The sequence below is a fragment of the Zingiber officinale genome, chromosome 2A (assembly GCF_018446385.1).
Source record: "Zingiber officinale cultivar Zhangliang chromosome 2A, Zo_v1.1, whole genome shotgun sequence".
NCBI lineage: Eukaryota > Viridiplantae > Streptophyta > Magnoliopsida > Zingiberales > Zingiberaceae > Zingiber > Zingiber officinale.
In genome coordinates this window covers 30,208,261-30,221,167 of record NC_055988.1, presented here as the reverse complement: position 1 = coordinate 30,221,167, position 12,907 = coordinate 30,208,261, and the positions used below count along the sequence as shown (strand labels likewise).

At 36.1% G+C, this 12,907-nt stretch overlaps 1 protein-coding gene and 1 long non-coding RNA gene across 3 annotated transcripts in view; one reads left to right on the top strand and one right to left on the bottom strand.

Annotated features, from left to right (window-relative positions):
* The first annotated feature begins 769 nt into the window (after positions 1-769).
* On the top strand, positions 770-2,080 carry LOC122039567. 2 transcript variants are annotated; one of them, XR_006128240.1, is made up of 3 exons: positions 770-1,441; positions 1,532-1,703; positions 2,000-2,080. It is a non-coding gene; the product is annotated as an uncharacterized LOC122039567 (long non-coding RNA). The 2 variants fall into 2 exon arrangements; XR_006128239.1 differs by having other exon boundaries at positions 770-1,426; positions 2,000-2,060.
* A 3,720-nt stretch (positions 2,081-5,800) lies between these two features.
* The window catches only part of LOC122040995 (fumarate hydratase 1, mitochondrial), a 36,158-nt gene continuing 29,051 nt past the window's right edge, over positions 5,801-12,907 (bottom strand). The window contains exons 13-17 of the mRNA XM_042600511.1: positions 9,124-9,219; positions 8,828-8,926; positions 8,708-8,737; positions 8,555-8,620; positions 5,801-6,219 (exon numbers count right to left, since the gene is read on the bottom strand). Coding sequence (XP_042456445.1) covers positions 6,133-6,219; positions 8,555-8,620; positions 8,708-8,737; positions 8,828-8,926; positions 9,124-9,219 — 378 coding nt within the window. The 3' untranslated portion in view covers positions 5,801-6,132. The remainder of the gene's footprint in view (positions 6,220-8,554; positions 8,621-8,707; positions 8,738-8,827; positions 8,927-9,123; positions 9,220-12,907) is intronic.

Below are 12,907 nucleotides of genomic sequence, written 5' to 3'. Positions count from 1 at the left end.
GTTAGTCTAGACGACATCCATGGGTGACACATGGAATTAGCGAAATACTAATTTTTATTGTTTATTTTTTTTTAGCTCCCACTTATGCAATAAGAGTTTATCTTCTGTGAGTGTAGCAGTTGGATTATAGTATTAAGTATAAAAAAGAAATTAAATTATAAAAAAGTTGGATGCTCAAGAGATGTGCAGTGAGGTATAGGTAGAATATCAAAATTATATTTATATTGTTTTGTTATCATGCACACTCATGTATAGGCAATTCATGATCATTTAGGCTGCATTTGGTAGGGTGTAATCTGTCTTGTAATGTAATCCAGATTATATTGCAAGGCTGATTATTTTGTTTGATTTCATTTTTAACTTATAATGTAATGTAATCTGGATTACAAAATGTAATGAAGTTTTATAATCTGGATTACAAAACAAACACATTGTAATCTGATTACATTACGAGGTCACCTTTTAACAAAAATTTGAATGTCAAATATACCGCTAGTCTGTCGCCGACCATCTTCGCCCACCGCCACTATCACCGCCCACCACCGCCCCTGTGCGGCTGACGACCGGCGTGTAAAATACCGGAAATGAGCATAACACCATAAGGGAATTTTCCGAAATTTTTGGAAATTTTTCGGGAATTTTGCGGAGCTCGTATGGACGAGTTAACGGGGATAAAAACAGGGCCGAGGGAAAGCCTGTTTAGGCTACCCAATTTAAGCGAGGAAAAGTTGAATTTATTTATTTCTTTCTTTTTCTTTTCCCTGTTTTCGCTGAAACCTTTCTCCCCCGCGCGTCCTTCTCTTCTTCCCCGCTGAACCACCTGTGCCCTAACCGCCACAAGACCGTTTCTTCCCCTCTTCTTACCACCGGCCAAGTTTCTCCCTCTCCTTCCCTTCCTCTCAGCGCGATCACCTTTCGGCTCCTCCACCGTCGACGCCGTTCCTCCTCAGCCTAGCGCCGACAGCCGGTTGTTTTTCCTGTGCCGACACTTCACCTCTTCCTGCGTCGCCATCTGATTGTTGTCGCTAGCCGACCGCCACGAGAGCACCGCTAGCTCCTCCTCTTGGCCCATTGTCGGTCGCCAGCGCCTACCGCCTACTGTCGGTGACGCAGCCGAGCACCCACATGTGTTGGGCGTGCCCTAGGTGTCAACCTCTTCTGATCTCTGTGTGCCAACGCCAAAGCCGCCGCAACCCTTTTCTTCTCCCGAACTGATCTTCTGCCCTAGCATCGGCAACGAAGCCTTATTCCTCTATTCTTCTTGCTGCCGACGCCATTGGAGCCCTAGACTTCCACCACTGCATGTGGGAGTTGCTGGAGAGATTATTCGGTTGCTGATCACCAGAGGGGACCGAGCCTCCTCCAAGTCCTAGTCTCATCCTCTGTTAAATCTCTGGCAGAGAGGAAGAGCTTGACATCATTGCAAGTAAAGCATGTTTGGGTATTAGGGATTTGATTTTATGCTATAGTTGAATCCTAAATCTGATCTGTGATCTTCACTTCTTGATTCTTTTCTTTGCTGTTGAGTTAGGTCAAGATTGGAGAGGAATTCAGAGGGAGGTTTGCTGTGGTGTTCTTGTCTAGCTGTTTACCCTAGATTCAAGCAGCCGACAGCCACCTTCCAACAACAAACAACTCTAACATTGCAACCACTCCCATCCAGCTTCCCTTGTTCCAGCATTAACAGGGGCTGTGAGATTGAGGTATGGTATAGTAAATTTTGATACATGATGTAGTAGGTCACATGATCATTTATAGGATTATGGGGTTAGTATCATGATTTGTTATGATGGATTGTTAATCAAATTGACATTCTGATTAATAGAAGAGTTATGACCGATATCAAGGATCATTGGATTGTTTATAAGATGTATAGTGTTTTGGAAAGATTAAAGGATTAAAGGGTTATTTGATTAGGGTTTTCCCTAATTAGGTTGAGTTGAGATTTAGCTAATTGTTGCATATATAACTAGCTAAATTATAATCATGTGATTTGCAGGACGTTGATTCGGGACGAGCACTTCGACATAGATGTTGATTAGCTCGATCTACATTGGAGGCGGGTACCTTGACTTATCTTTTTTATATGTCTTGTTGATATGTCTAGTAGGTTATAACTTTTAGTAATAATTATGTTCGTCCTTGTTTCGGTACGTCACTACCGGATACTCGTTACATGCTTGTTTGCTCACCTGTTATGCATTTTATGCTAGTACCCATATGATTATATATATGTTCAGTGAGGTAGTGACATACCATGCTTGTTATGTTCAGGACCTAGGTTTTTGATATCCTATCTGACCTGTGTACTTTAGTTCTTCGTATTTGACCATCGATATTACGATACTCATTTTATATACATGGATATGGTTATGCTGATCAGTTTATTGCTATGCTTAGTGTCATGCATCATGATTGCATGCTGTGCGATTGTCGGCTCCACTATGGTTGAGCACATCGCCGATTACGTATCGCACACACCACCACTCGGATAGTGGTATATCGACAGTGTGTGGCGGTTCTGTATTTAGCTCCGTTGGTCGAGGACTCGGCGTGGTAGCCGTGACGATTCCGCCTGTTTGCTCACGGCATTTAGTGTAGCGTGGTAGCCAGACGGTGGACTCTGTTGGCTCCGTTGGTCGGTGACTCGGGTAGTGGCGTGAGAGATACCTCCCGTCATCGGGAGATGAGCATTGAGCTCCCCATTTATGATTTGGGGTCGGAGGATAGGTCGACAAGATCCCGTCCACTCGATCACTCTTCAGATGTAGTGATGGTAGAGTGCACGTTGTCTACCCACTCGGTCTCACCATTATGTGTGAGATGGCTGACGTGACCGTGACGCATCATTGGCATCATACGCATTTCATCGCTTGTGTTTTGCACTTATATCGCATTTGGATGGATCGTATGTTTGACGTCATCTGATTTATGACACTTCCGGACGACATGATTATTCGATAGTGGCCTGTGAGTACAGTTCTCTTGACCATTTTCATTACATTACCTTCTTTGTTCGGAGATACTCCATAGTTATTACTATTTGTTATAGTTTACTATACGTGTCAACTAGATATCTGCTAAGTTGTTGAACTCACCCCGTGGACACTATCTTTTGGTACTAGGTTATTTATGGAGACGCTTGGAGTATCCCCGCCGGTCCCCACGTCACATCAGAAGACCTGTCTCTGCCTTTGTTTATTGTTATTTTTGGTATATGTATTTGTGTACTTAGCTTTGTGTTCCGGTTTTGTGTTCGGAGTGTTGTTTTGGTTGTGTGGTGTAAGCCTAGCCGGCTAGCAGTGTTTTATTTGGTTTTGTATGGGCTTGTATTTTATGTTTATCCGCTGTATTGGTTTTGTTTCAGCCGTGTAGGCTGATGATATATATATAACTGCGTGGTTGTGTGTATATTCCAGCCGCCTATGGCTGATGTATCTTATGCCTGTAGAACTGCTTCAGATTGTCACCCGTACAGGGGAGGTGCTGCCGAAATTTCTTTGGACAGAGACTCCTCTGGGGCGTGACAGGCACCGGCGGCCGACGAGCACCGGTAGTCGGCGACAGCTGACGACCGCCGACGGCCAGCACCGGCTGCGGCCGACGACCGACGGCTGCCATCGATGGCCGGCGATCGATGGCGGCCAGCGACCGACGACAGCGGCCACCGCAAGCTCGACAGAGATGTAACGCCCGTCGGTAGAAGTCGTATGATATTTTTATCATTTTATAATAATATGAATTACATTCCTTATAAAAATAATGGACACCAAACAAAAGAATGTAATCACTTTTGTAATCAAAGATTACATACATTTCATTACCAAACATAGTAATGTAATCAAGATTACATTATATTACAAATTTGATTACATTACAAGCTCAATTATATTACACCCAATCAAACGTACCCTTAGTGTTAATTTGAAAAAAAGTTCACTTCCTTTAACCTAAACTCTAAACTCTAAAAAAAAATTAACACTAGATGTTTACAAATTTCTCATAAATGAGCACCTAGGATAATAAAATTATCTATAAAGAGTATTATTCATTACTTCGCACAATCATCCATAAATCTTTAGTATTAACATTTTTAAAAAAAATTACTTCGTTTTTAGCCTAAATACTAGAAGTCTAAAATTTTAGCCAAAATACTAAAGTCTGAATTTTAAATTCTAAAAAAAATTAACAGATTAATATATAAATGAATTCCTGTATGTATATTTAATTTGCAAATAAAAAGGAAAATGCAACTAAGATGGAAGGCAAGGTAAACTTTCACATACAAAACAAATAAAGTAAACTAATAAATGATTTCATAGGAGATATGGGATATCAATCCTCATACCTCTCACATGCAAAACAAACGCTCTACCATCTTAACTACATCTCAATTTAAATTTTAATGTATGTTATAAATTGTCATTATAAAATTAGTTCATCTGGTAGAATGAACGGCACCTCGGACTCTGAGGCCCGTCCCGCCATTTGACAGCACTAGAAATAAAGCACGTGCACGTATGACCTGAAACACTGAAGCCCAGAAGATGAGATGGAAGGATAAGTTAGCCTTGTCGGGCATAAGTCACATCCTCGTTCGATTTAAGCAACGAACTTTTTGATTCACATATAACGAATGCACATGTGACACTATCAAACCCTCCCCTCAATGTAGTATTCTTGATGGCGTTAACAAAACCAAGGATCATCATCTTAGCCTGCAACACTTTCCTATTAGTTAGTGCCTTCATTAGCATTTAAATAGCATGCACAAGAGCACAACAGAAAATTAAAACAACAACAATTCAATCTTATCACATTAGTTAAGATTGACTATATAAATCCTCTTACATTATTAGACTTTATCTCTTATTATATTAATATTTTTATTTAAATATATTTATCTTAATCCAGTTTTCTTTAATTTTTCTTACGCATTTGATGTTGAATTTATCATAATTTTATATTATCTAACTAGAATATTTATTAGTTGTCTAAGTAAATATTTATATCATCTTAAATGTATTTCTCAAAATTTTCCCTCAACAAATACAATTCTAATTTTTTTCATTAATATTTTTATTTTTAATTTTATTCATTCTCTTATATTCATACATCCACTTAAACATACTCATCTTACACTCATATCCAATCATAACTCAACATTCGGTTTCATTTTAAAAATAATAAATCTTAACTATCATTTTGAAAAACTTCTCTCATCACAAAGACACATAATTATCATTTTGAAAAACTTCTTTCATCACAAATACACATAATATTCCACCCATTTATCCTTTTAAAACAATATCCTAAATAACTTAAAACTCTCAATTATAAATAACTCAACATCTACTATCTTAATAATTATTTTTTTTATAAGAGATAATGAATTACTTATAATTAAAATTTTTAAATTGTAAGATAGCATTTGTAAAAAAATAAAATAGTTGAGAGAAACGGAAAAAAGCATCAAATATGTTTTTGTGATCATTAATATTTTATTGGACCGTTCAACAGGGTGCAACTTATAATCGAGTGGCCTAAAACAAGCAGTCCAATTTTAATTTAGTAGTATGACAACAAAATTGAACTTTGACCGAGCATCTCAAAAGATTTTGATGTAATTTCTATATCATAGAACAACTCAAGGGAATTCAACTGTTAAGCGAGAAACTAGTCACAAAACAGCATCTCAAAGAGTGATTTGGACATGGGAATTCAACTTTTAGCCGACACTAGTCAAAAAACGAAAAAAGAAAATGTGAAAAGAAAGACGCGGCCATGCAGTGTTGCTGCGTTGATAGGAAACAGTAGTCTTTATTGAGTGTGAATCATAAAGAGTGCTGAAATTTATTTCTCTTGAGCGCTGCAAATAGAAAGAATCTCCCTCGTGTTGGCGTGACAAACCAACAGTACAAAATTATTTGTCCAGCATAAAAAAACAATTATGTAACTCGACACAATCTGACCTTTAAAAGTCAGGACACCAGTTCGCGATCAGAGAGATACAACTCGATAGAATAAAAAATTTCAATTGTTTGTTTACCATTAGTGCATCTTACCAGCAAAGCCATGTAGGAATGGTGCTCCCTACAAGATAATGGAATAGATAGCAAAGATTATAAGTAGTTAGTCAGAGGGTCCGAGCATCTTCTCCGGCACCACAAGCGCATCGAACTCTTGTTCTGTGAGTACATTAAGGCTCAAGGCAGCTTCCTGCAACAAAGGTAACGACGGTTTAAGAATAAGTAATAGAAAAGAAACTAGTTGGCAAATTAATATAAAACGCAAGATTGAAAAAACTTTTCTTTATTGACTTAAACAATAGAAGAATTCTACCTTTAAGAATAGTCCAGTAGCACTATGAAATATAAAACCTCTGCAGCTGATCAACTAGTGGATTTTCTACCCGAGTTAAGAACACCAACCAGAGGTGTGCATGAGCCGATAGGTGAAGAGGAGAAGATGAAATGGTGGGAGCATAGACACTTTAAAATATAGTAATGCTTTCAATTCCAATGTCGTATAGAATTTTAAATGCCCAAATATGTCCAATTTCCCGACAACGTTGTGAGAGATAACAACCACTGGTTCTCTAAGTTTCTAGAGGAGAAATTGCTAGCATAAGGGAATTCACTTGCAGTCTTAAAACTTATTACCTTGGTAATAACCAAATAGCTCAAAGTATATTGGTTTGATAACATGAAAGCAAGGTGATAAGCATCTTTTAGAATTTCTAAAATGATTCATCAAGGTGGCTAGACAGTTTTTATACATCAAATATGACTATCTTGATAACTGCCTTCAAGTTTGCCTTAAAAATCATCCTACTTCTCACATACTTTATATGAGAAGCTCATAAAGGAGTATGCTGACCCATTAAGAAAGTCAGATACTATACTACAGACAATGTGATGCAAGCTAAGGCTGAAGAGATGAAGCTCCAAATGGTTGAGGAGAGGAGGTTTTGACAGGAAGAGAAGCATCCAAGGCTGCCTATCTGTAATGAGAAGGCCTAAAGGAATACTTCCAAATGCCCCCACAATCTCAGGAACTTCAAAGGAAATCGATGTTCACAATCTGTTATCGTTTAAGCCACAACCAATTTGATTTGCATTCTAAAAGGGGATAAGAGAAAGTATTTCTGATATCACTAAGAACATGGCATGGCACAGACACAATTGCATTCATTAAAAGTTCCAAATTGAGGAATTAATCAGAAAAGGGCATCCCCAAAGAGGAATGATCAATTGAATAACAAACAGGGTTGCCAATTTAGAAGCATATGAACAAGATAATTAGAGGACCATGCCAAGAGGTGAAAAACAATACTAAGCCAAAGCCTATGCACTGAGAAAGCCTTCTTTAGCTTTACATGTAGATCTCGCGTACAGTTAGAATTTGTTTTTTCAGAGGACTGGAAAGAGGGGATCAATTCAGGTCAGGATGGCTTGGTGATCAGAGTCCAAATTGCAGTATCTAGTTACAAGGTGTTGGAGGGTATAGTCACTTCACCTGATGTGTTATACTATGATATATTTCAAAAATTAGATTACATTTGAAGTAATTTAGATGATGAAAGTACTCTATTACAAGGTTTACTAGGATGACACAAGGACCATGGGACATGGTATAAGTACCCTTGAGCCACACCAGAAGGAATGCGTATGGCTAGTTGGGCGTCTGAATAACAGATAAGATGCACATCACTAGAAATTAAATATATGCCTAGAAAAGTATATGAGATTTGTAAAATAAAGATGTAAATGGCGGTAGGTGGTGGCGGGACGGTCAGTGACCGCCTACCGCCTCGGCTGCCTAAGCGGTACCTAGGCGGTTGAATATTTTTTTACCTTTTTTATACATAATATTATAAATAATCATTATTCTTTATAATATTTACTTTTAATCAAATATATTAACTAAATATTAAATATTTAATCTAAATATTTAAAATTTTAAAAAATATAATTATATATATATATATATGATACTTTTATTAGGTTTTAATTAAGTCTTCTGCGACGCATTCGGATGCGTCGCAGGGCCAAACGTCACGTTCGAGCTCACATGACGCATCCGAACTCGTCGTCGGGCCAAGCCATACATGCGGGCATGTCGCGGTGGCGAAACGGTAGTAGCGGCGACTCTAGGCGCAGCAATGGCGGAAGAAGGTGAGTTACCACCTAAAGCACTGCCTCAGCCTGAGACGGTGCGGTTGATGCCCGCCTCCTGCCTAGGAGGCCACCTCGACCGTCATTTAGAATACTGATAGAGATTCTATTATAAAGATTCTATTATAGTGCTGCCAGTGTAATCAAATAAGTGTATGATAGAACAGAGTTCTTTCTAATTGCCTTGCAGTGCTCCTTGCCAGTTGTATTATTGAGCTCTATCAAGTACTAAGTAACTCAAGTACAAGTTAATGAGATCAAAGATGCTGAATTTTCAAAATCAGCCCTTTGTATAATAAAAACAAAAAACTTTCTCATAATTAGCTTGAAGAACAAGAAATGATGGACTAAATTTGGAAATTTCAAATTAGCATTACCTTCAACGTTGTCCCTTCCTTGTGAGCTTTCTTGGCAACAGCAGCGGCCTTATCGTAGCCAATTTTCTGAAATATGAAAGGTTGAAGGTAAGTGTCAAGCCAGCAAGGCAGCAACTAAGCTGCAATGTGGAGCCCAGTGTGCAGTACACTTACAGGGTTTAAAGATGTAACCAGCATCAGGGACTGAGAATCACACAGAGACAGAAAATTGTCATTTTGAAAGTAGAATAAAATGGAATTGCATAATGTGATGATTCAGTATTGAAAGATTACCTCATGCAACAGCTTTGAAATTCTCTGACGGTTAGCTTGAATTCCTCTCACACAATTCTTTTCAAAGGATGCAGAAGCATCTCCTAGTAATCTAAGAGACTATTGAAAATAAAGTATGTATTAGAGTAGAATTCTTCTTTGGAACAAAAAGAAATCATTTCTGTGATTCCAGTAGTACTTTATTTAATTCTCTCTGATAGGTGATGCTACTCAACTAAATAAAAGCTAATATGCATTTTACTGGCATCATTAATGCATATCATACAAAATTAGCGATAAGGTAAAGCTAAGCATACTCGAAGAAGACCACTAGCAATCATTGGCTTGAAAACGTTGAGCTCAAAATGGCCATTTGATCCACCAACAGTTATAGCTACATGATTTCCCATCACCTGGCAAAAGAATAGAGAAAAACTTTGGCTACTACTTGCTACAAATATCAGAAAACCTCAGCAATACCATAGACAGCCAAGGATTGAATAGTCACGACAGTGAGAAACAGTGCTATCATTGATGTTTGAAACAATGTAAACATTCTTAAATAAATTCTTTAAAAATGTTATTGCTAAATTTTTATCAAACCAACATGAAGAATTGGACTAAAACAAAGGTGCCTACTGAAAACCCAGCCAATACTTGCTCTATTGCACGAAGTTATGGGTCAGAAATGTGTTCACCTGTTTTTTTTAACAACAGATAAGAATCATCATCTACAAAAAGTTATATATGACTTATGAAATAAATCAAGTTATTATGACTAACAAAAAAGCAGATTATAACTTCTAAAGGAGTATTTTGTTTTTCTTAAAATATGTAAGCATCCATGTCCTCTCATGACACTCAACTAAACTGTTAGCGTGTTGCTAGCAGCCTTTGGTAACTGCTTTTTATGGGTCTCCCTTGAGCAGTAAAAATTTATCCTCTTCATTTATACCAATACGAGAAACTTGAAAAAACAAATTGCATGCTGCACTTCTCTCATCAATTTCTCCAAAATGTTTCAGAAACTAGTGGCATACTTAATTAGCAAGTTATTAAGACACCTCATGATTTTGTTATATATCAGCACTAATTATAATTTAAAATATAAGATCAACAGGTAAGGTTCAAGGGAATTGAATAACTGGAATCATCAATTTAAAGAGGTAAAGTTACTGGCAATAGAGTGGTGGAAGGCATAGAACAGGGAAGGAATCTAGCTTATTTTATATCTACAGTAGTTGTCAAAGGTATGATTAGATTTTGGATTAAGTAATTAATATATCATGTAATATCCCACTTTCTAAATACGCATTCAACTAATGAGATTTTTGTCTCTAGATCATCCTACATGCCTTGTTAAATGTAGTGAATTACAAAGTCATAAAATTATTTATTGAGCAAGTTGGACATGAGTGAAAACAGAATGTGTTATCAACATCCCATGAAGATAAGATGTCAGGCTAACAGTTAATTAGTTTAACTTGAATTTAACAAATTATAGATTATAGGCCAAATTTGCAGTATGTTCCAAATTTATGCACAAGAAAATTGTTATAACTAATAGTTGAGAGAGAAAAAATTGTTGCTGAGGTTATAATTGTAACAAAAAATTTATAGTGAAGGATATATTAGTTGATTAACCCTTTAATTGTTGAGAATAAGGAGAATGAAATTGTTCTATTTGATTTCCATTAATCACCTATTTTTTTGTTTTAATAGCATTATTGACACTTGTCTATTTCATGGAGTGTGAATGATCATATGGCATTCCTTTTATGATAGGATGGCATTGTTTGATAGAGATGATATTATTTTGGTCAATGAAACTTACGAAGGAGTAAATATTAAATTCAAATCTTGAAGAGAAACGCTAGAAGTAAAAGGTTTTAGGATTAGTAAAGTAAAGTCAAAATATATTGAATTTAAGTTTAGTAATATTAGACATAGCAAGATATTTATTAAAATAAGAGATGTCGAGCTACTTGAGAGCTCTAAGTTTCAAAGATCATTTTTACAAAAGGATGGAAGGATTGATCGAGATGTTTTATATAGGATACAAGTCGGATGGTTGAAATAGAAGATGGCGTCTAGTGTTCTTTGTCATTGTAAGGAACCTCTAAAGTTTAAAAGAAAATTCTACAAATGGGCAATTAAACCTACTATTTTATATGGAATTGAATGTTAGGCTATGAAGTGAACACACGAGCAAAAAATAAGAGTCGTAGAGATGAGAATGTTATGATGGATGTACAGACACATGAAAATAGACAAGATAAGAAATAAGAACATTAAAGAGAAAATTAAAATTGCATCTATTGAAAGATAACTTCACGAGATGCGTTTACAATGGATGTAGACCTACTTAAACATCCAATAAATATCCTAGTTAGACGATGTGAGAACACGACAACTACCCACATTAATAAAAAAAAGGAGGCCAACAATGACTTTATTAGCAACGATTAAATAGGATAATATTTATTTTAAAATAAATAAGAATATAATAGTAAATTAAGTCTATGACGTAATTGAATTCATATAACCAACCTTATTAATAGAATAAAAGTTTAGTTATTGTTGTTGTATCAGTCATGATAGGACACTTGAGCACATAATGTGCCCATGAACATTTAGAAGTAAACATTTCTTTTAGAGAACTTACTTCATTTAGGGTGAGCACGGTTGCTTTCTAAAAAAAATGCTTATTTAAAAAAGCACTCTTATGGTTCAACAATGGTATCTGATAAAGATATGCTCAAAGTGCTTTCCTCCAATAACATACTTTGCGAGAACATTTTTCATATGCAGCAGGTACGGTGCACTTGAAGTAACCTTTGCAAAATTATTATATAAATCAACAATTTCATTATCAAATTTTAATTTTAAACAACAACAATAATAACAACAACAACCAAGCCTTTTCCCACTAGGTGGGGTCGGCTGTATGAATCCTTTTACGTCATTGAGCCCTATCTCCTATTATATTATCATCTATATTTAAATAAATTTTATCTTGTTTTATTGTTACTAACTAAGAGGGTGTTTGGCTAAACTTATTAAAAACAGCTTATAAGCTCGTACAACTTATAAGTTGTTTTAGGAGCTTATAAGTTGTTAGGTCTTATTTTAAAAATAAGTTGTTAAAGTATTTGGGTGAACTTATTACAATCAACTTAAAGATATTGATGTGTTTGGTATTATAAGATCTTTTTATTAATAAAATTATCAAAAAGGGTATAATACTATCAATAGAGGGTTTTGAGATTTTTATTAATAGAGGGTTTTGGACGAATTTCTGCATCGGGGGAGAGTAAATTAGAAGAGGCGTTGGCGAAGAAGATGACACAACGTTGGAAAAAAAGTCAACGGAGATAAAAAGATATTAAGCTTATAAAAATTTATCGAGGATAAGATGGGGATTTATAAAATTATATAAGGATATTTTAGATAAACAAATTATTAAAATAAGATCTTTTTTAAAAAAAGTAGGGTCTTCCATACTTTTTTAAAAACAGCTTATAAGCTCCAAAACAGCTTATTTTGACAGCTTATAAGTTGTTTGAAAAAAAATTTACCAAACAAATTTGAAGAGCTTATAAGCTCCAAAACAGCTTATAAGTTGTTTTAGAGAGCTTATAAGCTTAACCAAACACCCTCTAAGTCTTTTTTTGTCGTCCTCTTCCTCGTTTGATATGCATGTTTATCATAGTTTCATATCGCCTAACTAGAGCATTTATTGATCGTCTAAGTACATGTCCGTACCATCTTAAACATGTCTCTCGGAGTTTGTCCTCAATAGATGCAACTCCGACTTTCTCTATAATGCTCTCATTCCTTATTTTGTCCATCTTCGTATGTCCACACATCCACCTTAACATCCTCATCTCTGCAACTCTCATCTTATGCTCATGTGCTCGAGTCATAGCCCAACATTCAGCTCCATATAACATAGCAGGTCTAACTACGGTTTTATAGAACTTACCTTTAAGTTTAAGAGGTACTTTACGGTCACATAAAACACCCGACGCTCCCCTCCATTTCACCCATCCTGCTTGTATTCTATGTAAGACATCTCTCTCAATCCCTCCATCATTTTGT